This window comes from Rattus norvegicus, chromosome 5, assembly GCF_021556685.1.
Source record: "Rattus norvegicus strain SHRSP/BbbUtx chromosome 5, alternate assembly SHRSP_T2T, whole genome shotgun sequence".
Classification (NCBI taxonomy): domain Eukaryota; kingdom Metazoa; phylum Chordata; class Mammalia; order Rodentia; family Muridae; genus Rattus; species Rattus norvegicus.
The window spans coordinates 84,401,126-84,428,664 of NC_141538.1; the positions used below are offsets into that span (position 1 = coordinate 84,401,126).

A 27,539-nucleotide genomic window follows, 5' to 3' on the forward strand; every position below is an offset into this window, starting at 1 on the left:
ATTCTTGCTATTTGTTCATGTCAATGTGTCATTATAGCAAGCTATGGCTTTTTCAGGACACATTTTACATGTTCAAGAACCTTCTTGCAGTTCAAGTTAAATTTTTACTCATACATGTTTTATTTCAAATTTCACGGTGGTCATAGTGTTGCAGCATAGATCTCGAATGCCAACAAGTCAGGAGTGTCTCAAATATGTGTCAACCTGGGCTACACAGTAAAACCCTTTCTCAAAAAAGAAGGGTGAATAGTTGGAAAATCCCATGACTTCACTTACCAACACAGGAGAGATAGTGGACATTGTGTTCATTATACAAGATATTAATTTTAACTCAGACTATGCCAACTAGTCATTGCAAATGATATCACTAATATTCTGACAATCAAGAAGTAAGGAAGACAAATGAAGAAGCTATTGTCCCCTGGAAAAAAGTGATCTCTACTATGAAATGGACCCATTCCTTCATTAAAACAAAACAAAACAAAGCTATTTACTGAGTAATTTATGAGGGTCAGGCACTGTCCCGGGCAAGGATATCAAATTTGTGAACCTGAAGTGTTATAAAACAGAGAAGAAAGTCACTCTAGTCTTAGACTGGGGTCATGTGATTTCCTCTGTTAGAAGCATGCCAAGAAACTAATTACACTTTGGCTCTCATGTAAGTCTGCCCTCAGGGAGAAAATAGGATGGTCACATGCATTTCCCACTTTCTGGCCCATGTGACTGCTCATTTCTTAATTAAATTAATCAACTGGCACTCATCCAGGAAAGCAATCTCTGCCCATACATATAACTTCCATACTCACATGGCTAGTCCAAGCCATAGCTAACTTTAGCTCTGTAAACAAGCACATATTTCATTTTCTTAAAGAAACAATTGTAAAGCTACATGAAAAGAGAAATTTATATGGGAAATTTTAAAAGGGATATTTAGGATTTTTATGATTGTTCTATTCTGGACACCATCTCATCCTTTTGGTTTTCTCTTTCATTGTTCATCTATGTTATAAAATATTGTCACATTGGACTTTATGTGATAAGTTAAATCATTTCTGGAACAATCGGTATTGTCAAATGCTGGATTCCCTCACTTAACAGTTATGGAACTTAGGAAGCTTATGGTACTATAACACAAGATCAATGCCTACCTCACAGCTTGGTAGCAAGAAATAAATAAGATAATACACAAAGTAATTAATGACAAGAATGCACTCAATATATTTTGAATGTTATTATCATCATTGTAGTTATTAGTTCTAAAACAATACACCATTTCATATGTGCACACACAGGTGTGTGAGTGTGTATGTCCATTTGTGTATGTGTACTTGTGTGTGAGTGTGAGTGTGTTCTGTCTGACATGGTTGTGAAAAGCACCATGGAGGATGTGATATGTGGAGATATTTAGAGGACAGGTAAAGATTCTTCAGATGCCAAAGTGGGACAGGTATTTCAGTGAAGAAGCCCCAGTTCTCTGTGAAACAAAAGTGTGTGCAGCTTCAGGGAGTTGTCAGCAGAACATGATACCAAGAAGGTTCTTAGGCTACGTGAAGCTCCACAACAAATGTCCCTCATTCTTGAGCTAGCCCCGCTGTTCTCAGATAATTATATGATACAGTAGCATCATTGGAGATGCTTCCTCTTCAGATTCAAAATCACAGTCCTGCACTCAGATATTTGGATTCATTAGAACTGAAAACAGAGTGGATGAATCTGTCCTCCTAATGGAGAGAGATTCTACAAGTTCCAATAAAAAAAAAAAAGATCCTCAGGTTGTTGGGAGAGAATGAGCTTATACTGGGAGAAGCCTTATTCTCTACTTTTTTTCTAACATCTCTACAACAGTCACAAATATACACACATACATAAGCCAAAGGTCAAGCAGGAGTTTTCAGAAAGGCTTTTCTGTTTGTGTTTCCTTCCCCACAAGTCTGCTTCTCCTTAACTCTTATTCCTGCCACAGCAATAAAGAACCATGACACATACAGTGAATACAAATATTATGTTAATCTTAGGGATCCTGTTATTGCAAGTACCTGGGCAACTTCTTCATGTAAATACCAGGGTGAGGTCAGAATTTGGATAGTCCAAAAGAAGTGGGGTGGTTTAATGTGCTGCCAATGAAAAGCTGGTTCCCTTCCAATCCCAAACCCACCTGATCCCTTTCTCCATCTCTCTGCAGAGGATTGTCTGCACTGCTGGTCTCCAGTGGTATCCCCACCCTGCTCGGATCCACTGTGTCAAAGGCTGTGAGGTGAGTCACAAGAAGAGATGTCTCAGCCTCAAAGAAATACTTATGGTGTTGTGTTAATTTTGATGGTTACAATTCACTACACCAACTAAGCAGTGTACACACGCATTGTTCTCGTTAGGTGAAGCAGAAGTGTCATTACTCATTCTGCAGATAGAATAGGGAGGTATGAAGAAACACACACACACACACACACACACATACACACACAAAACAACAAAGCGAGTATATAACAGTTCTGAGAGTCCAAGGCGAGCTTTTCTTTCCACATAGCTTATAGCTAAATATTACTGGAACACAGCAGAGAGTAAGATGGTCAACCAGAAATGTGATTAATATGCAAGCTTGAGGACATGAGTTCAGATCCAGTACTCACAAAACAATACATCAGGCAGTGTAGTAGATACTTTTTTTTTTATTAAGACCCTACAATCTGGGCAGGATAACCTAGGAGCAGAGTCACAATTCCAGTATTAACTTATGAATTTATTGAACTTTTTTTTTATTAACTTGAGTATTTCTTATATACATTTCAAGTGTTATTCCCTTTCCCGGTTTCCGGACAAACATCCCCCTCCCCCCTCCCCTTCCTTATGGGTGTTCCCCTCCCAAACCTCCCCCCATTGCCGCCCTCCCCCCATAGTCTAGTTCACTGGGGGTTCAGTCTTAGCAGGACCCAGGGCTTCCCCTTCCACTGGTGCTCTTACTAGAATATTCATTGCTACCTATGGGGTCAGAGTCCAGGGTCAGTCCATGTATAGTCTTTAGGTAGTGGCTTAGTCCCTGGAAGCTCTGGTTGCTTGACATTGTTGTACTTTTGGGGTCTTGAGCACCTTCAAGCTCTTCCAGTTCTTTCTCTGATTCCTTCAACGGGGGACCTATTCTCAGTTCAGTGGTTTGCTGCTGGCATTCGCCTCTGTATTTGCTGTATTCTGGCTGTGTCTCTCAGGAGCGATCTACATCCGGCTCCTGTTGGTCTGCACTTCTTTGCTTCATCCATCTTGTCTAATTGGGTGGCTGTATATGTATGGGCCACATGTGGGGCGGGCTCTGAATGGGTGTTCCTTTAGTCTCTGTTTTAATCTTTGCCTCTCCCTTCCCTGCCAAGGGTATTCTTTTTCCTCATTTAAAGAAGGAGTGAAGCATTCACATTTTGATCATCCGTCTTGAGTTTCGTTTGTTCTAGGGATCTAGGGTAATTCAAGCATTTGGGCTAATAGCCACTTATCAATGAGTTCATACCATGTATGTCTTTCTGTGATTGGGTTAGCTCACTCAGGATGATATTTTCCAGTTCCAACCATTTGCCTACGAATTTCATAAACTCGTTGTTTTTGATAGCTGAGCAATATTCCATTGTGTAGATGTACCACATTTTCTGTATCCATTCCTCTGTTGAAGGGGATCTGGGTTCTTTCCAGTTTCTGGCTATTATAAATAAGGCTGCGATGTATATACTTTTAATTATAGCATCAGGGCAGTAGATCCAGGAGCATGCTTGAAGCCAGCCAGTCAAACATTACAGTGAATTTGAGGTTTAGTAAGAGACCTGACTCTTACTAAAGTAAGCGAGGTAGAGAGGAATTGAAAACTATATGTGACATCAGTGCCAGGCTTTCATGCACAAGTACACATGTATAGTCCCTCACAACCTGTGCATGTGTGTATAAGGCAATAAGAAACAGAAACCATATTTATGTAACATAAATAGTATAGCAGGTACTCTAATAGCAATACATCATTTAGCTTGTATAATGCCATGTGAGGTCATTTTTCTTTTAATTTCCATTTCCTTGCTTCCAGGAGTATTCTGTCTGTTTCCATACCTTAGTCATTTACTAATCCTTCAGTACCAGAAACAATCTGGTCACTTTTAACTGAACCTTTGAGTCCAAGTAGAAGATCCTTTCTGACCCTCAAAGTTGTTGACTTCCCAGTTAAGCCATTTTTCAGCCTTGGAATTGTGGAAAGCTAGCTCTACTAGCGACAGTTTGGGGATGGGGATCAATAGGCCAGTTCTTGGGATGCAGGTGTGTTCTTGAGGAAAGGATTACAAGGAAACCAAAGCTGTTTCTCTGCATCAATTTGACCCTTCCTGAGAAGATACAACATAGTGTCCCTAACAAAGGTGTAGAAAGAAACAGGTGCTCCCAGTCTCCTCAGATAGAGGTGGAAAGGAGTCTCACAACCTCTCCCGAATGGATATCAAAGCTCTGTAGTCTCAGACTTCAGGACCTTGATAATGTCCTACGAAAATCTGTGTGAACTGGAAGTACTCTTTAAATAAAGTGATTGTCTAAACCAAATAATTATTTAAAAATGAGGAAACAGACCCAGGCAACTATTTCCAGGAGAATTTGGTGGAACTCCAAAGTTGAGAATATTCTTAACATGACCTGGCTCTACTGGACTGCTACATAAACAGGAAAATTAGAGTCAGAGATGAATAGACTGATATATGTTTGTATGGCATGGTAGTCACGGAATAAAAACATGAGCCCAAATATTCTGCCTGCTAGTCTGCTGCTTTTCTTCCTTTCTGTCTATTTCCTGCTTATAATGATTTCCTATAAGCATCATAAGACATTCAAGACCACAAGTTTCTTCCTGCTGTAGCTACTGTAGCTAGTAATCATGTATGTATTTTTCAGGGTAGGCAGCATCATAGTCCTCAAGAACCAAGAATTCCCATTCCTTCAGGCTTCATTCAGAATGACAAAATATGGTGATGGCCTTGTCCCCATTACTTCTTTTCATGTCTCTGAATCAGTGCTGTGTTTTTGGGAAAGGCATCTTTAGTTATCTGAGCACTTATTATGCTGAGTTGGCAGTCTGGCCATTCAGTGTGACAGCAGAATTTGATCTCTCCTTTGACTCAGCATTGAGGCCAAAGACCCTCCATCACTGATGGGCACTGAACCCTGACAGTGATGCTTATCGCCCTTACCCCTCATCTTCTTCTCTCCTTCTCGGTTTAGAGCTAATACTCTGTGTCTTATTTAAGGATAAAAGGATGCCCAGAAGAGAAAGAAATGCTTGGACCAGGAGTGAGATATTAAGCCTTAAGTGTCTAGAGTAAGTCAAGGTATAGACAGGACCTCTGAGTATCACCCTTCTGCTCACAACTGAGTCCTAGTCAATGTTAGACTCATTTATTCAAAGTCTATTTAAGTTCATTACATGGTCAGTCACTGTTCAAAGTTCTGTGTACACACAGTTTCACACAAGTTAAAAATAGCAGCTATGTCAGCTATGATAGCAAGTCACCTGTGATCTTTTGTTCCTCATATATTCACCCAACATGCACCATTTGCTAACTTTTTATTGATCATTATACTTGATAAAGTTTTGTGTGTTTCCAGACATTTTTGTAGAAAATTGGGGTATGAAACCAGAAGACTTATAGCAAATCTGTTAAAATTTTACAGTGATAATAAAGAAGAAAAATATAAAATTTAACATTATGGACCATACTATGTGTAAAATGAGTACAAGAAAATGTGGGAACCTAGAGCATTCAGAGCCTGCTAGAAAAAGCACAAAAGTGGGTAGAGATGATTTTTGAGCTATATTCTGAAGGATTTTTTTTCAGTGCATTATTATCCAAAGTACCAACTGGATGTAGGATAGAACTATATTCAGCAATCTTTTTCAGGTTGTTTCCTGTCTCTTAAAAATATTCCTTCCTACTCCAACTAATAAACTCTTATACATGATTATTATCTCCGTTTAAACGTCATTTCCCCCAGGACATTTTCACTGAACAACCTCAGACAAGGTCAATGCTTTGCTATAATAGCGTCAAGTGACTATTTGATTAATGACATTTTCTTTCATAAAGTTTTTGATCTGGGTGGGTAGGGTACATGGATAGAAGAAAGAGCGGATGGATGGATTGATGGATGGATGGATGAATGGATAGATAGATAGATAGATAGATAGATAGATAGATAGATAGATAGATAGATAGATAGATGATTATGGTTACAGGAAAGGGCACCAAGGGAAGAAACCTCATGCAGAAAGTCAACTCCTCCTATCCAATCCAGTTTTATTCATTTTAAGAAAGGGACTGTGATTTACCTTTAGTACTCTGTCCACAGATTATCTGCAGAAGAATTCAAATGGAAAAGGGCTTCTGTTTTGTTGTTGAATATGAATGTAATAATGTGTTTGAAGTGGAAGTTACATGGTAGAGTCATTTCTCAACTTGAAGCCGTGTGTGTGTGTGTGTGTGTGTGTGTGTGTGTGTGTGTGTGTGTGAGAGAGAGAGAGAGAGAGAGAGAGAGAGAGAGTTCTCATACATATATGAGCTCAACAATGGTTTTAGCTCTATCTTACCAAGATCTGTTTTACACTCCAAGTGGGAAATAGGGAAACAGAAATTTAACATACAGAGTTGCAAGGCAGAAAGGCTGGATGAATGAGAATTTGGAGCACATATCAAAAGCCAGTCATGCAACACAGACTAGATTCCTTGTGAGCTTGATTCACCTCAGAGCCAGTCACAATGGGAAGAAGAGTGGCCACAGGTGAATCAATGGCAGTGTGCTGGGATGAACCAGTCTCAGGATGACATGATTCTTGCACTATTAACTCTAATCAGGCTTCTATATGATTGGGAGACACAGATGAAATTAATACTGCTCGTGTTTTTACGGACTTACAGTCTCCTGCCATCATAAACACTTAAACAGACACATGATGTTGTGATGATGTGTTGATGATTGGAGTGAGGAAAAACACACACACACACACACACACACACACACACACACACACACACACACATTCATGTGTGTGTGTATGCCATCAAAGAGAGTCTTTAGATTTCCTCAGTCCCTCAGAATTCAGAACAGCTAAGATCTCCGTCTTCTTTCTCTCATTTCTGGAGAAACACAAAATGTTTAGAATTGATTGAAGAAAATACATTACTATGAACTAGAACACGATAGGATGGGTAGGGGAATTAGGGAAATAGGTAAGTTTAGATCTTGACTTTTTTTGCCAGCATGATTTTGACCAAGTTCCTTTTTACCCTTACTCTCCAGGTGTTAGCTTATGAAGTGGGGATAGTGATGGGGGCTTCATATGTTTTGAGGAAATGTACAAATAGACCTGCAAAGGCTAAAACCCTGAGTAGATCTGCATTGCTTTTAGAGAATTAATACACACCATCTTGAGCCTAATTCTTATGAATCCTTAATTTTTATGTCTGTAATTCAAATAGGTTACATCCAGATTTCTCATTTATCTGCCTATAAGTCATTCAAGAAATATACAGCCAGATTTTTTTGTCTTAAAGTAAACTGTACCTTCTAATTCAGAGTGAAAGAAAGAAAGACAGAAAGAAAGGGAGGAAGAAAGCAAAGGAGGAAGAAGAAGAAGAAGAAGAAGAAGAAGAGGAAGAAGAAGAAGAAGAAGAAGAAGAAGAAGAAGAAGAAGAAGAAGAAGAAGAAGAAGAAGAAGAAGAAGAAGAAAAAAGAGAGAGAGAACACTGTTTTAATTTTCATACTACAGCAAACAAAATATATTTCTCAGCATCGTCATATTCCAGCAAGGAAAAATATGGCACATAAAAATGTTTATAAATGGTAAAAAGTAAAATGTACCCAAGGGGTTGTTGGGATTGAAAGCCAAGTTGGCTGATGATGGAGAGTTGTAAAAAGAAGAAAGACTGCCAGACAACCATAGAGGCCTCAGTGAAGTGCTGAGAGCAGCTCTCTGTCATGCCAGGATAATAACATAGCCTCATTTCCTCCTTGCTTCTCTTCCCTTTTATAGCCATTCATGGGAGACAATTACTGTGATGCCATCAACAATCGAGCCTTCTGCAACTATGATGGTGGGGACTGCTGCACCTCCACAGTAAAGACCAAAAAGGTATGTCAACTTTAGCCTCCTCATACCTGCCTCCTCAGGAGCTCTCCAGCCTACTGACTAAGGTTTTTTTACACGTTAGATGACTTGTTGCTTTGGCCATGTTCTTGCTCTGTCTTCAGGCTTGATATCACTCTAGATTTTTTATGATTATGATGATGATGATGATGATGATGGTGATGATGATGGTGATGATGATGGTGATGATGATGGTGATGATGATGGTGATGATGATGATGATTCCTTTACTTAGTAGTCAAGTGGATATCATGTACTGGGAGCTAGCTGGACTTTGCAGAGTTGGTCCTCAAAGCTTAGTGTCAGGTTGTAGAAGCAATTAAGTAAAAGAAAACTCACACTTTAAGAGAAGACTGGAAACAGGAGGCTCTTCCGTGTGTGCAGTAACTATGCCATGACAACAAGGGAAGGGACAAGGAGATGGCAAGGAAATAATCATTTAAAGCAAGTGAGTTGCTTGTAAATTCTAGAGAGAATATATATTTTAAATGATATATCCAAAACGTAAGGTAATCCAACACAGAACATCGGCAATTAGACTATCTATGCCCTCTGAGCACTCTGTTATCTATTTTGTCTTTATGCCTGTAAAATAGGAGGTCTATGAAGGGCCTTGTCTACATGTGGGAAGAGGACTTGGACATCATTTTCTTCCCTTGGCATTACCCACATGCAGGGGTTCAATTATTTGTACTAAAACAGGAACATTAGGACAAGATGCTTATCAGCTACCATAAAAAGTGGTGATCACCTCTGCTAACTTCCTGAGAAGAGCTAAGATGAGAATTTGGGGCTCCACTTTTGAAAAGGGTGAGACACCTGGGCACCCAGAGCTGAAAAGCAGTCATGTTAACCATGGAGAAGAAATGATCTGGTGCTTGCAGCCATCTATAACATGAGACAGGTTTTTCCATCTCAGAGATGATTTTCTCAAATATTCCATCATAAAGAACTGTGAACTGAATCGCTAGAAAAAAAAAAGAATCTAAATGATAGTCAAAGACTCAGAGATTATCCCACACAATCTCCCCATTTCATTACTGGGACACTGAGGCCAGAAGGTGGGTGATTTGGGCCAGATAACAGAGGAAATGATGCAAGCTTTCTGACTGCCAACATAAACCATCGGCTATTCTTACAACCTTATGAGAGTTGTTTTACAAAACAGGCTCAGGCCTCACATTTTAGAGACCGCTGAGCACATACTACTCAAATCAGAGAGCTGTTAATGGCTGACAAATAAGAATGCTGGGGTTCTCTGGAATCCATTCAGTCCCAAGTGGGCAGTATTTTCGCAAAATGCCTGACCTTTTGTGGTTTTGGTTTTGTACTATTGCTAAAAGACTGAAGATACATGCTTTCTACTTAATATAGGAGAATAAAAGCAATTTCCTGTTGATAAATTTTATGACTTTTGTCTTAATAGTGGAATAATATATGTCTCACTCTTTGGGAAGTGTGGAAAGAAAAGAATATAATTAATATCCTTCACCCTGAAGAAAATCATGGTTACTTTTTGTACTAAACATGTTTCTTGTTTGGTTCATATATTGCTATAATGAATTCCAGTTTTTTTTACGCTTCTCTCCCCATCTCCCACTGAAACCCTTCCTTCTGAACATGTCCAGCTTCTACTTTCTAGCTTCATTTTTTTTGTATGATTTCTTATCTGAGCCTGGGTGGGGGTTATTTACTGTAGCAAGGGTAACTTACCAATGGTCATACCACTGAAGAAAATGACATTGCCCCCTTTTTGTTCTTTTGCCTTTTTTTTTTACATATTTTATAAGTATAAAGGTATGCATGTCTCTGTGAATCAGTGCATTCTCAGTTTTGGTTCTAACTTCTGTTTATTTGGCACAGGAAAATTTATACACACAAATGGTCTAACATTTTAGGAATATTTTTCTCTGTTGATGTTTATTAGTCGACGGCGATGTACAGCATTTGAGCTACGTAACAATTTATTTTAACTCTTGTCATGAACTTTTGAGTTATGTTCATTTCTTTGTGCGTGTAAGTGCTTTCAGAGCTCCAATTGTTCCTTCACAAAATCATTTCTCGGACTGAAATGACCGGAATTGAAGGTGTAAGCAGTTTTAAGTGTCTTGATGTCTGCTTCCAGTGAATATAACCTATCATAATTCATATTTTAGCCCATCAGAGTACTCTGGGTTTTCTTTTAAATAATGTAGGGTGTAGTTTTATTTTCAGTAGCAATTTCTTAAGAATTTCAACCCTGATTAAGCTCACAAGTTAGTCAAATAGTGCCCCTGATTAAAATAATTTTATGCTTTTATAATTTATAAACTAAAATATCATAAAACTATTTGGGAGCCTTCTTTAATGTATTACTGTTTTTACAAGAATGTGTTGTGGAGAGGCAAAGTAATGTGATGGAAATTTACATGTAGACTCCAAGTTGTTATAGTAATTTACTAAGCGCGGGCGTGTGTGTGTGTGTGTGTGTGTGTGTGTGTGTGTGTGTGTGTGTCTGTGTCTGTGTCTGTGTCTGTGTCTGTGTCTGTGTGTTTCCCCCATTCACATCTTCTGCTTTCTGCTTCTCTATCCTTCTGGATCAAGCAGAATATTGCATGTGTTCAGACTTTCTTTTCCCAGTGAGATGATTGTCCACTGAGCCTCTTCTCTGGACCAGACTGTGTATGCACAGTAAGACTAGATGAATACAACTTTATGCTTGTAAGACTTGTCTGTTAGAGAGCCTAATGAAAATCAGTGACACAGTGACAGCTCATCCAGTTGTCTTTGTGAATGATTCAGGACTTTGGGGATAAAAGTTCCCTATGTATGTATATTTAGCTCTAAGGAGGAGGGGTGTCTCAGGGAAGGAGAATATGGTTTGGGACAGAAAGGTCGGGTTCTATGACAAAGAGGATGGATTATAGAGGCTAATGGACTTTCTCGGGCCATGTGTGACATTGTCATAGTTATTAAACTCATGCTCAACACTTCTCAAAGTGTGAACTCCAGAAAGAAGAGGGAAAGTATCTTACATTAACATCACACATCCTCCCTTTTAGATTGCCCAGTGTACCTTCTAAATAAGCTTCAAGCCTCACGTTGAAGCATCCTTTGTATACACCCAGCTACTCTCAGTAGACTGGTTTGAAGAGGATTATAAGAAGTAAAACAAGACAAAACACAAACCAACAATCCAAGAATAGCAAACATGTATGTAAATCACCTCACAGGCCAGACCCTCTCCTGGAATTTCCTTTTGCTGAAATTTGAGACTTCTGTACAGATTACTCTGTATTTCTCTCATCTTCACTGCCCTTCCCTTCTCTTGTATTTATGTTGCAGATATAAAATATTGAGCCAAGACTCATTTTTAATCCCCATGTCAACACTGACAGGTCAATATTACCTGTACAGAGGAGATGAACTGACTTGGACTACAAATGATTATGAGGCTTGCCCAAGTTCATTTGACCAATGATTGGTAGAGTCCAAATTAAAATCAAGTTCTGTGTGACTCACAGGTTCTGCTCGTTCTTCTGCACAGGGCTGAGTCTCAGAGGCGAAAGTACCTGTGAATAGGGCCTTGTTCTCAGTGCACCTGGGCATGGCTCTCTCAGTTTAGGCTACAGACGTTTTATGGCGTTCCAAGGCTGCCAGAGAACTTGGGTGGGGGACCCTCCCTGTGGCACACAAAAGCAGCTCTCCCAGAAACAGTGTTGCCTAGGTAATCCCTGACACCCCAGAATGCCCAGCTTGGGGATTATTCTGTGTATACATGGGACAGCTGTTTCTTTCTCCAGCTTCCACAGTAAGAAACCTCTTACTGGAAAGAAGAAGTTTTCTTGATTTTATGTTTCTGACCTTACTTACTTGTTATGTCTATTTTATTCTCACCCATACCCTTGACCCCTATCATGGGAAATTTTCTTTCTTTGATCACTCAGCCTGATAGTAAGAAACTGATCCACGAGGGATGTTACAGACAGAAGCATGTGCCCGCTGAGCACTTGCTACGCAATGAATTTTGGCAGGAATCTCTTTTGTGTTTCCTGAACTGTCCATCAAGGACGAAAACAGATTCTGTCAGGTCAAATGTGAGGACAAGGTCACAGAGATCTATGTGGGATTAGGATCCCCCATGTCTAGAGATTTAATGACAGTTGTCTCATTGTCATGCACAGTGGTAACTGCTTTCCCCTGGTATTTCATGTCACTAGTACAGGAACTCTGTTGCAGATATTGATGAAACTTGGACTTAGAAAGTCTTACGTAATCCAGCCAGGAGCGAGCAGATCTGAGATACAGGTCAATGATTTTAATAAACATATCAACAGCCTTTAACCTTCATGACCATTTTTCAATGGGCTTGTGACTCGTCAAAGCATCTTCCATTTTCACTTCTAGCAAGTGTCTTCCTTTATACATAACCATATACTCCGGACACTTGGTTAAGATAGACTTCCCTGAACTAGGGCTTCCTATTTACTTGGCTCATTGTTTCATCTGCGAACTTCTTCTGGTCTTCCTCTTCTGTATATATACCAGCCTTTACCAACATCCACTGTGTATATACCAGCCTTTACCAACATCCACTCTGTACAATATCCTGGGCCATGTTGGCATACAAAAGAAATATTAGAAACTTTGATAACAGGACTTACTCAATTCCCACCCCAAACCCCAGACACCTTGTAACATGAGGTAGACAGGAAGAGGTAGGCAGGCTTCTGCTTCTTAAGGTATTGGCTTATTATTCTTGTTGGAGCCACAAGCCTTGAGTACAAAGCAGCTGTCCACAATGGCTGCTCTCATTGTTTGAAAAATAAAAAATATGTAATAATTTTAGTAAGTTAATTTTAGTAAGTTAATTTTAGTAACTTAATGTGTTGGTGATAATATAGCAAATGGGGTGTATTAACAAGGATTCATAGACGAGATATTACTTCCATAAGGCCTAAGGTGAAAGGTTTAAGAGAGAAGCAGGCACAGGGTGAAAGGAAGAAAGTGTCTTTGGAAGAGGGCATAGACTATATCAGAACCCAGATATCAATTAGGGAAAGTGTGAACGAAGTCACTTCTTGCTTTACAGAACCAGATAAGAGCACAGAGGAGGAAGAAAGAAGCCTAGAGGGATAAGGATTTTACAACTTAAGCCAGTCTGTCTGATCATCCTCCAAAGGTAATAGGGAAGTACAGCAAGGATTGCAAATATCGTAGCAGCTTAGAGGAGCCAAGAATGCTCCTTAGAAGACGCAATATGCCAAACTGAAAGGATTAGTAGCAGAACACAAGCAGCTTGCTAAACAGAAAATCCCAATCATTTCATGGCTGCTAATCACAGATACCAAAGGTGTTTCTGTCCCCCTCCCATTCAAGATTGGCCATGACATATTCCTGTGGATAAGACACCGAAAGGACTTTTAATTTGTTCCTGTGAGGGAATCCAATCATGCTTCCTTTAAAAATTGTCTTCACTGTCACTGTCACTGTTGTCACTATCATTCATTGCCTCCATTGTCTTCAGCATGTTCCTATCAATGCCAGCATTGACATGACCCATATTCACCAGCACCATGACCAGAACCATCATGATCATTATCACCATCATGTATCCAACACATATTTTGTGGCATAGACTGTTCTAAATGTCTTTTTCCTGGGCTTCATACTTTGTGGAAAGGAATTTCTCTTGATACAATTCTTATTACCTCCATTTTTACTGAAAGAGAGCCTGGGGCTTAGAAAAGAAAGCACACCTTAAGTCAATTACAGGGCAAGAGCTCACACCTAAGTTCTCCTTCTATCTCTACCAGCACTTTTCCTCATTATACCTATGTACATTTTTAGTCAATCATGAATAATTTCCCCACAATTGAGCACTCCATTCTTTCCATTCATTGAATTGTATCAGGTACTGTATCTATCCCACTCCCAAGAACCATGTTGTTTGTATGTGCCATGTCTTTATCTACTGGGATTGTTAACTATTTATATGTACACTGTACGGCCTCTGAGACTCAGGGACATACAGTGACTGATCCAAGGTGCCATAGCATAGGTACCTTGCTATGAAGTAGCAGAACTAAAGCTTTCAGACTGTCAGCAAAAGATACCTCTTGTTTCTTTAGCACACACACACACACACACACACACACACACACACACACACACACTCACATTTTGCCTGCTTCCTCCCTGTTGAGTATGAGTCAGAATCTAGCCCTTGCCTGTCTCCCAGTCTGAGACAAGATTCACAGCCAGAGCTTTGTGGTACATTTGCCCAAGCTGCATTCCTAAGCCATGCACTCCCATAGATGAAGGGGTAAACATGGGCAGCTGACCCAGATGGAGAAATCCCAGGTCTGAGCACCATCCACTAGCCAAGAGGAAAAGAGAGAGAATCCTCCCTTCCCTCCTTGATTCAGTATTGTTAACAGAGTTTGGCATAGGACAGCATAGCTACATGGTTTTTGGACATCTTTAAATGTTATCTGGTCACCCTGGTGTGTGGCAGATTTTCATGGGAGGCAACACACAAGGGAATCTACATAGGGGTTCAAAGACTGGAAATTAGTCTTGTAGTTCTTACTATATTGAACTGTGGTTCTTGTTCCCATACTTAGGGATCTTCCTTTGCATTGAGATGAGTTTGACTCCTGTTCTTGCTTTTGGGGGGCATGGGCATGGCACTGAGAAATAATGATAAGCACAGATGCATGTTCCTGGCCACCTGCCAGCTAGTGACTCACTTCTTTGCATCTTTGTTTCCTCTAAGGTATAAGACCGGGGTAGTAAGAATAGCTACCTTATTAGGGTTGCTGGGAAGCACAGAATGAGATAATGCAGGTTGAGAGTAGCTTAGGGCTAGGTTCAACATAAGGGACAAAGGTCTACAAGCTGGTTTGGAGAGAAGCTAATTTCACTGACTCCTCACCAGAACATTGTGGAGATTTTTTGAAGGCACTATCTCTCATCGGGAGTCTACAATACCAAACTTCTTTATCATATTCTAATTATATTCCCTACTGTTTACTTCCAGATGAGTCTGTTTAAGGAATGTTAAAGCTCCCAGGGTTGTCCTTGCTAGGATAGAGAATAGAAGTCTCTTTCAAACATAACCAGACCAGTGTGAGAATCAGCTGGTGCCAGAGCTCTGCCTGCCAATGACTTTGGAGGAGTTAAAGGAACTAAAGAGTGTAGGAAAAGAACCAGGCAAGGCAGAGTTTGCTGGTAAAATTGTTTCTAGTTCCTAGACAAGAGGTATGGGTAGCTCAGAGGGAGAAAGCTGGACTAGCCTGTAAAAGGCTCAAGACTTCACACAACACACACACACACACACACACACACACACACACACACACACACACACAGAGGAGCTATATAATTTAATTTTTACTCTTTTATTTCTGGACAGGGTTTGCTTTCCTATTTTTCGATACTGAGAAATATTTTCAGGCATATTGAATGATAGATTATAAAGATCAATGCTTGCTATACAAATCAGGAAACTCCATGACATGTGCTGGTGATCTGTTTGTGCATTCATATGCCAGCCAGTGATGAAGCTACTCAAGGCTATTGCTTGGCTAAGATTCAGTTCAACACTAGCCCCTCCTCCTTCGCAGGCTGAGCAGACACACACAAACAAGAAGCTATTCTGTGTAGTAAGAGTGTAAAAATAGGGGGTGGGGAAAAAGTGTAAAAATAATATGCTATGATATCCTAAGACTAAAGAAAAGGGGGATTAGACTTTAGATAAGATATGTGGAAGAACAGTTAGGACAGAAGAAATTGAAATGCTAAAGTCTTAAATATGAGAAAAAATGGAATGCTTAAAAACTCTATAAGTAAATACACCACAGAGAAGGTGCGAGGAAAGGTGCAGGTAAGGCACGAGAACCATATAGTGCTCAAATGACATCAGGTCTTGAGCTTTGAGTGGAGTGATTTTCTTCTAAGAGTCAGAATTTGCCAAATACTCAGATGTGTGGGTCACAGATACTAAGTTGCCCTGGTGAAACAGAGCTCGATGGGAAAGAGGTTCAGGGAGGGTATAGAGAAGCCAATAGAGGTAAAGGGAAGGTTTTAAGTACAGAATTGGAGCGAGGCCAGGAGAAAGATGGGGTGAAGGATGGACAAATTGAAGACAACGTCTGGGTGGAAGTGGCAAGAAGGTGACAGGAGGCGGGGAAGATGGTGGCATATGTGAGAGAAAAGTCTGACTCTGTATATCTTAGTCCTCACTGAGTACATCCTTATACCCTATGTGTTGGGCCATGTTCTGGGGGCTTCTGTGTGATTCCTCATGTTTTCTCCTCACTACCATATGACAGGATGTATTGCTGCTCTTTTGATCTCTGTTTTATACATGTTGAAAGTATGGGCTATGGCAGAGAGAGAATCTGCCCAAACTGTTCAGCGAGCATGAAGCAAAGACATGTAGTCTGGGCCTTAGGGCTGCCAGTGTGGTCCTTTCCAGACTAGATCAACAATTGGAGTTTGTCTCAGATCCTTATTTATCTTCTCCATCATGGATAGAAGGTTTCTCTTTGTAAATTTCCAGTTCTAACATTCTCCTAAAGATGGAGAGGCTGTGGAAAAGAAGTCTGAGAATGACTAGGAAGAATGCTTGAAAATGCTTTTTTTCTTGTTTGGTTTTGTTTGTTTTGTTTTGCTGCAAAGTCTTAGAGGCTAGAATTTAAATGTACCAAAGAAGGAAAAGGAGGTGTGTGTAAAGGATAAAACAGGTGCTAAGTCGGGGAAAGATTGAAACTGACCAGCTCCAAGTCCCTGTAAATTGAAATGAAATATAAAGAGATATCATAGACATGGTAGTTAGCCATGGAGCAAATACAGAGTAACTCATGCTTTCTGTGGCTTAGGCTCGAAGAAAATAATACAGAACACTATTGACCCTATCTCAGTACTAATGAATTATATTAATGTATTAATTAATTGTATTAATTAATACAATGATGTATTAGTATAAGTGTAATGTATGTACATGAATATATGTCTATATAATTGATCACAGTTTATCAAGCCCCATGCTAGATAATTTTCATAAGCTATTTTATATATCCTTTATCACAGTGTCAAGAGATATAAGGTCGTATTTCCACTGTTCTTATTTAATTAATGAGTTTCTAAGGCTCCAGAAATTGTAACATATTCGAGGTTTTCCCTGAGCTGGTTGAGATGGGTGAAAAAGAGGGGCTAAGGTGAATATTTAAATTTAAATTATTACAAATAGTTCAAGTTGAATAGAGTTTAATAGTTATGGAGGTAAGAGAGAAGAGATGAGAGAGAGAGAGAGAGAGAGAGAGAGAGAGAGAGAGAGAGAGAGAGAGAATGAATTAGTCTACAAGTACATAATAATAAGGGAGAGAAAGATGCTCTCAGAGACAATCGTGACCACTTGGAGACCCTGCCTAGGCAGGAGGCGAATGAGGTCATTAAATCCATCTGCGCAGATGAGGGACCCTCTGGGGAAAGTTATAAGCAAATGTCATGATGCAATACGGTGCAATCGACTTGTGTTAGTTCAGGCTGGGACTCCAGCAGGGACTGTACTGCAATCTGTGGAAAGATGGATCATGTGCCGGATAGGGCAGACACTTGCTCTGTTGGGCTTTTCCTACCACTTTCTAGAAAGGCCAGCCAGCCCAAGGTCACAGAACACATGAAGGGACGGACTGGAAATGGAACTTTGGCCTTGTACTTTGTCTTATGCTAAAATCTGTTTCCAAGAAAGGTCCTCCCAAAATTTAATTCAAAACTTTTATGTAAAATGCTCCTTGCTCAGGACTTCAGGCCCCATCCAAGGTCATGCAAAATTGTTTTGTGCATTCTTTTGATTTTATTTTGCCTCCTCAAACCAGATATGCCACTATGTATAGAAAACGTTGTTCTTTTCAACAATCTGTTCTCATCGTTTATTTTAATGTGTTCATCACAGAAGTTCTACTTGTTAGATAATTCACAGTACAATTATCGTAACAGGCTGCATTAGCACTCATTACAATCTTTACTCCTGTTGCTCAGACCATGAAGCTTACTCAGTTTCTTCTAACATGCAGACAGAAGTAGTTTGTCATTCTTTAAGTAGCAGATGGATCATTTTCTTTGAAGAAAATAGTGTCCCTTTCTTGGTTTCAGTCTCATCATTGATAAAAAGTTGATTAGTAGACACTTGTAAAAGCGACTCAGAATCAGTAATTTCTTATCTGAAAAGTACATTCCCTGACAGAGGTACTTTTGCAAATGTAATCTGCCATGTTAATGACTCTTGTGTTATGGGAAACAGTTATTGTGATGCTATCTAAAATTAGAACTGTGATTTGAACTTGAATTTATTTTTCAAATCTACTAACTTCCTTTTTACTACCAATCTGAAAATCAGACCAAAGTCTCTGATTCATTCTTGTTTTACTCTCTGCAGGTCACTCCCTTTCCTATGTCCTGTGACCTACAAGATGACTGCGCCTGTCGGGACCCTGAGGCCCAAGAACACAGCCGGAAAGACCTTCGTGGATATAGCCATGGCTAAGGAAAGACAGGTGTCAAAGATTTCCCAACGCCAGGACATGCATCCCTCTGGTATTGATTTCACAGTCTGCTGCTCAATGAAAAGGCCTCTCCACACCAGGGATCCTTAGCACCCAACCGGTCTGCCTTTAATTTCACCCAGGAAGGACCAACTGTGGGGCAATGAACCGAGTCTCACCATGTTGAATGATGGAGTGGAATACTATCCTGTAATCTAAGATGGATGGCACACACAGCATGTAGTCCCAGAGCCTCTGAAAGTTCTTTCCATTTTTCACATGACCACAGCCCCAAACAACGAAATTGTGTGTGTATCAAGGAGTATGCACATCTGTGGTTAGTACACAGGCATGCATACACACCCATACTAATGTCTGTGTGAGGGTACTTTTGGAAACTGAGTAGGAAAAAAAACTGGAAAAAATGAACAAAATGAAAAAAAAAATCAATCTTTCATTTCCCAAGCTCCCAGTGAGCACAGCCCTTGGGAGAAGTGGGTTATAGAAACTAAGCCCAAGTACTGAAAAGCCAATCTTAGAATGTGAGGCTCAGAATATGTAGTATGTTACATCATTGTGTAGTGCTGTGGGATTGGAGGTAAAATGGTTGTAGTCACCAACCTTCTAGGAAACTATGCCTCCCCAAATGGTAAATACTCCAAGGTGTGCAAAGCTCACCAATATTTTTGCTGCCATGGGGGTTTTGTCCCAACACCAGGGTGCAAGGCTGAGCTGGAAATGGTGTAGGACTGCAGAATTAAGGTATTCTATCAGCTCCCTGCTTGAGACTTGAGGTCTTCATACCCCTTCCAGATCCCACCCATTTTTCAGATCTTACCTTGGGACCACATTTGCTGCTACTCTTCCTGCTGCTCTGTCCAAATACATTGAGAGCCCTAAGATGGTAGGACTAGGTTAGAACAGACTCCATATAACCAAGTAGACTGCCTCAAAAGTGAATCATATTTTCTCACAGTTCCTCACCTCTTGGCCCATCCACAAGAAAAAAAAGAAAAACATTCATGGGCTTAAGTCTTTCATGAGTAGACTTTTCATTTTGGAAAAGAGTTGCGGGATGCCAGATGCTGGAGCCCTTTCTGAAAGTCCAGTATGTCTAAGCCAGTGTTAGATTTTCTAATCGAGTGGAACAGTGTTAAACTTGGGAATGCTGGAGCTACCCAGAGACTGTTGGAATAGCAAGAACTTGAGTTATTGTCCTTATCCCAGTCTTCCTAGCTTTCTAGGCTAGAATAAGCTTTGGTCTTCAGACTATTCCATTACTCCCAGCAGATCCAGTTTTGAAACATCTTGGATATTGGCAATGTAGACTATATACTAAAGGAATATGGAAAGGAAGCCCTTCAGATCGAGACTGAGCACCCAAGATAGCCATCATATTTTCCACATAATTTTTCAGATGTTAGGACATATTTCTACGTCCATTGCTGGGCACCGCTCCTTCCACTCCCATATTTAGTCTTTAAATGTTAAGAGGAAATGAGTTAATTGCCTATGGAAGCCAGCAATGTATGCAGGGCCTTTTTTTTTCTGCACCTTTTCAGTTACCTATATATACACTCTGGATTAATATGGGAAGAGATTAATAAAGAATAATATGGATAGAATAGCTAACTTTGAAATAATTTATGAAAGGTGGAGAAGGAAGCAATGCTATGTGAGGATCTAAATGAATTATATAACAAAGATGATAGCATATCAATTGATCTCAAGTCTAGTGGAGATAGCCAATAAAAGCAAAGTCTGGGACAGAATGCAAAATGCCAGCCCAGCATTAATTGTTAATCTATCATATCCCTTTTTCTACTAGGAACAACAGTAACTTTGCCAACTGTGTTTTCATATTGTGATCAATAACTTTTTCCTGCTGATCAAGAACACTTGAAAAGGTACCTACTGACCATCTGTGGTCCATAATATCAAGAAATGTACCAAGGTGTTTTTGCACTGGTACCCATAAATATGGATACAGTGCTTATATTATGCATCTTGTCCTGTCCTTTAGCCTCTGAGGTTGAAGTCTAGAGTGGAAAAGTGGCCACCAATGCCGGGGTCAAGCACTTCAGCTCCTCCAAAAGCAAATCTCATTTATACATAGGGCATTTCCCTTTGGGATTTTCAGACCAATCTATAGCAAAGTATAAGAACAATCTTTTGGAGTACTGGCATGATTATGATCATCTCTCCAAGATCCTCAAACTTTTGTCAACCCTTCAGGTCCCTCTCTTGCTCAGATGTGCTGTGTCAGCTTAGAAGGGACAAGCAAAAGAATGGTGACAGAGCTATCCCTCCTGATAAGTAACCCAGAAATTTCCAAAGACCCAAAGATAACATTATCAGTAGGAGGGTTATAGAAGCCAAGAAAACCACAAGAAACTTCTTCCAATCAATCTTTATCCAACTCTATCTTGGGTCTCCCTGTCATCTGTTCTTATACTCTACAGCTGGGCAAAGATTCCTGGAGGCTGGCTCCTCTATTAAGATTCATAGACTGAATTGGGGGGTGGGTGCTTTCCAGGAAGAGTCCCATCCAGTTTCTTCCTTATTACCATTCAAGCCTGTTAAGAACAAATTCATATTTGCTGAGCCTAATAGATAAAAGAGGCTACCCAATTGGTAGCTCGCCTCATGCCCACAAGGGATGTGTAATTCATAAGGTCTTCTCAGACCTTAGTGCAGGACAGTCAGCTGTATTTTTGCAATGCACTGATTCCCAGTTTCATTTTCTTCCTGAGAATAAATTCCTTGTCACATCTCCTCAGTCATCTGTTTTGGACAATGGGATAATCAGGAGGAGGCGGGTCTGAAGCACTATTGTACATCCACAGCTTAGGGTGCCCTAAAGCGCTTGAGAGTTCTGCAGCTGAAACAGTGTAAGTCGGTTAGCAGCAAGGAAGCAGAGATGAGATGGACAGTTCTCTGAGCTCCATCTGGGAAACTGTTCCAAACCGCAACACACTGTCTGCCCAGAGGACTTGCATTTCCCCCTAGATTTTGTGCCAACAGCCTCATGAGGGAAGTCAGTGTGGGAAGTCAGTCAGTCCTTGGGAAGCAGTGTGGGTAGGTGAAGTGGGGTGTAGAGTAAAGGAGAGATTAAAGGTCTTAAATAGCAGGCCTTTGGAGAAGGAGGGAACCAGCTGCTGCTCTTGGCCTCAGCACACTGGGCCATTGCCGAGACCATTCTCTGTCTCATTCCCACGTTGGCCAATGCTTAAATGCTATTTGTTGAAAATAATTCTTTGGGACAGATTTCAGCTACCTCCCTTCCAGGTTTGATTTAACTTGGTTGTAACTGTCAATTTGTTAAAGGTTTTACCTGTGTGGATTTTTTAAAAAAGAAACAAATAGAAAAAGACGTGAAAGAGAAGAAAAGAACAGGAAGGAAAGCAGTCATATTAGCTGTTTCTGAGTGTGTGTGTGTGTGTGTGTGTGTGTGTGTGTGTGTGTGTGAGTCTGTGTGTATCTGTGTGTCTCTATGTGTGAGTCTCTGTGTGTGTTTGTGTGATTGTTTTTCCTGAAACTACTTCAAGTGAGAAAATAAATAGAAGGAATTGAAGGTGACAAAACTGTAAAAATTGAAATTAATAGAAGACAAAGTGATTACAAGGGACTAAAATGCATTATTAAAGTCTAAGAATATGAACCCTGTTTTTATGCTTCCTGGAGGAGACTATTCTGTAGACTGAGTAGATAGAGATGACATAGAGATTTCTCTAGAAAATGTAGAGTGGGATTCTATGGCTCTGACTAACCCTTTCTGAACATTGTGGTAGGTCCAGGAAGTAAGGCATTTTCTCCCTTGAGTTGTTGTCAGCTAAGCATTTGGTTCATTTCTTTGGTGACTGTCTATGGTAGAGGGGACAGGGGAAGGTTGATATTGATAGTTACCAAATATTAAGGATAGAAACTGTGTCTTTGTCCTTTTTTACTCTATAAGATATTTGTATCGGCCAGTATAGCCCTGAGCTCCCTAAAGACTGCACTCAGAACCACACTGCATAGCTCTGTTCTTCAGAGCTGCTCCATGACCAGGCAGGTGATCCCACTGAATACTGAGAAAGGATCAAACCAAGTAAACAGGTAATACAGAGAACAAATTGCATGAAATGCCTCTTTTTGATTTATTCAAGTTTTCCAAATTCCTAGCTATCATTTCCTCTGTAAAAGCAAGGTAATAATGACCAAGATAGAAGTTGATGTGTCTGGCCCAAAGCCCCAGAATGCTTGCCTGCAGCCATCAATTCACTCGGTGTTCTTGGATAAGTCATCTAATTGCCTCCACATTTGCCTCATTTTCTCTAGCTGAAAATTGGGGATACTGCTACTTACCTACCTCACAGTGGGAGGATCATGATGCCCTGAGGATTTTAAACGGACTGTCCAATCTATAGGAGACACAGCCTGATGCAAAATCCATAGTTTCCTCCCCCCTTTTTTTTTGTTTTTTTTTTTTTCAAAAACGTACAGGCTCACTGCCCTTTTCAGAGACAGGGAGTGCTTGAATGACATTTCAAGGCACAAAGCTGGAGGGTCTGGATTACCATCCACCTTAAGTGAGTGTACTGGGGAATAGTTTACTCTTTGGATAAGATTTCCCTCCATTATTCTGGCATTTACCAATCCAATGATTTGATCAAAATCCAGTGGCTTCCTACAGTATAAAAGTCAGTCTACTGTCATCTAGCTAGGAATGCTAAGATTGGGGGTGGAGGCATTTCCAAGTTACAGACTGAGAAGGTCTGCCATTTCTTCTTCAACAGAATCCTCACTTCTCAGACTTAGTTTCCAAATCACAGGCTTCATTAAGAGAAGAGATAACATCCTGAGTGCAAGTTGGGCTTCTTCAACTTCACACCAGCAGCTAGTGAGGAGAACTTTGAACAATTATTGAGTTGCTTTCTTGGGTCTCTATAATCAATAACCTTTCTGCAGATATCTATCTATATAAAGATATTATATATAAATAAAAATTTACATATATATGCACATGTATATATAGCTGTACATATATGTGTGTATATATATACTTAAATGTAATATTTACAAAACTGTGATCTCGTCTAGAGAAAATGTATTCATATTACAAACTGCTCTTCCATATTTATGTATCATATTTACCTTTTTATTACTGTCGTAATTATTGAGGGTATTTCTAATTATTATGATGTTAGGATCTGTTTAGCATCTTCTGGAAGCAACCAAAAAAATATGACTTTTCATTGAAGTGCTTAGAATCTGTTCTCATGAGAATTCCACTGGTCTACTGTAAAACAAAGAAAGAAATAAAAAGAAACAAAAAATGAAAGAAAGGAAGAAAGAGAGAGAAAAGAAAGATTAAAGCAAAGTAAACAGCAAAAACTAAATACAACCCCAACCTTCTTCCTGCACCTCGCGCGCAGAAATGTGCTGCTCTTGTTTTGGGATTTATTTTTCCTGTTTATGTGTTTTTATGGATCTAAGTTAAGTCTTTCAGCAATATATAAAAATGTAAATAGTTAACTTTATTTATTAAGAATGTCATCTTTTTTAATTTATATTTACACGATGGTTCATCTAATTTATTTTTTCTATACGGTTTTAAATACTCAAACATATTTTTCTGTTCATGGTAATTTTTAAGCTCTTCTCATGGATTGGTGTTTCCATACTGTTTTCTCTGGTCTCAATTACAGGTTAGATCTGACACACACATACACACACACACACACACACACACACACACACAACTAATATCAAAGACAAATATTTTGCCACTGTTGATTACTATACCTTAAAGTTCTATATTATGAAAATATATAATAGCTTGTCTGATTCAGCATGTTGTTGTGTGGCTTTTGACTGCTATAGAGATACATAGAATGGTCATGTGTGTGCACACAAACACGCTCAAACACACAGGAACACACACCCATGCAATAACATGTGAGCTTATAATTTAAAAAATCATTAAAAAAGCATGAAATTGAATTCAATATATATATCAAGTCCTCTATATAATTCCTGAAAAGTATCTATATTTTGTACATGCAAAACCTGGCAAACATTATTATACATTGTAATATATTTCCATTCTATGGCACTAAAGCATATACTCTGTGTCCTTATATACTACTATTTGGACTCTGTCTTCAACAATATACTCTGAGAATAATTTTTATTTTCATAACAAACAAAAAACAAACAACAAAAAAGGAACACACCCTGTGTTCTTGGTGTAACCCTGTCCTTGTAATCCTGAGCTCACTACCCAGGTTGATACTGCACAAACCCTGCAGAAATCTGGTCCTTCAACATTACATCACGGATCAGGGACTGAGGGGCTGGTTATGATGCCTCTCTCCCTAAAGAGCTATTGACAGGTCATTGTTGCAGGGGGAGAGAGGTATCATTTTCTCCAGTGTCATAAGAATTGGCAAGGGGCCCATGCTTCAATAAATAACCCTCTCTCTAAGCTCATCCAAGCAAACCTTATTAAATAAATGTTAGGACCAACAATATCAACAAAAACAAAAAGTGAGAAAACTAAGAAGAAGGGCATGTGCAAGGCAGGGGAGGGGAGAGAGAGGGAGGAGTGGATAGGATCACAACACAATGTATATGTATAAAGTTTTTAAAATGATGTTATGTGAAAAATAATAAATTAAAAAGAACGAAAAATTAACCACCCAGTCCATCTTGTGAACCTGCACTGAGACTGGATATTGCTGCTTTCTCTCTGTTTAGCACATTTTATTGTTCATCAGTACCCAGCTAGTAAGTAGCTATGCAGTCTTTGGAAAGTTATTAAATTGTTTTAAGGTTTTGTTTTACTATCTGTGAAATGAAAATAAACTATCAACTTCATAAGATTCTTAATTGCGTTTTTTTTTTTAAGATAAGCTTTCAGTGATTCAGAACATGATTGGTCATGGGTTGCATCACTCTTGTCAGGGTGAGAACAAAGTTGCTTGTGAAAAATACCAATAACATATTAATTTTACTGTTGATCTTATTTAAAAATGAGTTAGAATAATATGTCTTGAAGACATGATACTTGCATAGGAATATTTATAACAGTGGCAGTGTACACTGAGCTGTTGGCTGGCAGCTTCAAGTATGTTTTTGTCTGCTGATGATTAACATCTTGAGTTTTGTACAAAAAGAATTGTTTGGGGGGACATCAGTTAGAATTATTTTTGAGATCACTATAAGGCAAGTCAGGACTATACATAATGAAGTTTTGAAATCATTAAAATACAGTATATCAAGAATCATAAGGGAAGGCACCACTAAACCAGTCAGCAAGAAGCATTGTTAAATGCTCCCTACTCCATGACTCGGTTTGCTTGTTTGTATGTTTCGAAGACAGGTATTCTCTGTGTATGCCTGGGTGTCCTGAGACTTGCTCTGTAGACCATACTGTTCTCACACCTAAAAATTTAACTGCTGTGATTTAAGACACGCCATCATGCCAGGATCCATGACTAGTTTTTAATGATAAGGCTCTTATAGCATATTTTCTGCTCCACATTTGTATTCAGTTCACTATGAAAAAAACTTTATAAAATAAAATTTATGGGATGACTTCATGAGTAGAAACAAACATTTTTCCAAGTAAAAAGATTATACTCTACGGTGTTAATATAGCTCAGTATTCTGCAAAATTTTGTCCGAAGAGACAAAACTTCTTTGTAATCTTTAGCTTACAGAGTCAAGAATGTCTTCTCTCTAACCCATCAGAAAGAGAAGGGGAGGGAAAGAAGGCAAAAGAGAAGTCGAGTGCAGAGTTAACTGTTTCTTTACAGCATTTAATGGGAAAATGGCTTCTTTCTCACTTCAAATTAGGCAACAGTGTTTATAATTTATAGTTAGAAGCAAAAGATTGGGGACCATTCTATGATGCTATACTGGCATTAGCAAATTACTGACTGGCCGTAATCAGAACTGAGGATAAGAACACAGTCTGTCTGATATTCAACCCAGTGACCCTTCATCTTTTGAGTAAATGTTTTTAACACCAAAGGAACAAGGTTTAAGTTGAAAGTCAATGTTGCTATGGAAGGAACCGAGTCCAGTGACAATCTGCCCTGAGACTTTGAGCAAGTTCCTTGCCTTGGTGAAGACAGAAGGAACGCCTAATGAAAGCATGCAGGTGCTGTGATTAAGCAAATGAGATAAACAGGTATGTCCATCATCCTATGTAGAATTTTAAAAGTAAATCAAGAGGCCCCTGACACAGAAACTGCAGATTTGAAGCTATGTCTCCATGGCTGCCTTGTCTGGCCTTAATGGGAGAGGCTGCACCTAACCCTGAAGAGACTCGATGGGCCAGGGTGGAAGGATATAAGGGGAGCACCTTCTCAGAAGAGAAGGAAACAGGGGATCAGGGTGTGTGTGAAGGGGGAATGAGAAGGCAGAGGTTAGGATGTAAATAAATAAATAGCTTAGTGCTCTTAAGGAACTGAAAAAAGATGTTTGAAATTTGAATTTACTGCCTGTTAAATGATGTGACTACATAAAGTCATCTTTAGAGTCTTGATCATTCTACAATTTAGGAAATAAAAATGGGGGACCAGGTGATTGAGATTTGGAAAATCAATAAATGTTCTTATGCTCATATGACTCATTATGTACAGTGTTGACTACCATATGGAAAGCCCAAGGTATGATTCCTACATTACATAAAACCTGCCTCATAGACAAGCCAAACCAAATAAAATAGATACACAAACACAGTTAATGGGCTTACAAGGGGTGTATCATGATGAGGTCTCACTAGAAGGAAGGCTTTGGGAAGGTCTGAAAATGAAGCATGGATCACATGTTGTATTATCCCGAGCAGTACTCTACCTCTTAGCTCTGTC

The 27,539-nt window shown here is 39.5% G+C and overlaps 1 protein-coding gene across 1 annotated transcript in view; it reads left to right on the forward strand.

Annotated features, from left to right (window-relative positions):
- Pappa (pappalysin 1) overlaps nt 1–25,541 on the forward strand; it is a 230,363-nt gene extending 204,822 nt beyond the window's left edge. Inside the window, 3 exon segments of the mRNA NM_001401319.1 lie at nt 2,183–2,254; nt 8,036–8,134; nt 18,573–25,541. Of these exon segments, the coding sequence (NP_001388248.1) occupies nt 2,183–2,254; nt 8,036–8,134; nt 18,573–18,680 (279 nt within the window). The 3' untranslated portion in view covers nt 18,681–25,541.
- Nucleotides 25,542–27,539: the final 1,998 nt, after the last annotated feature.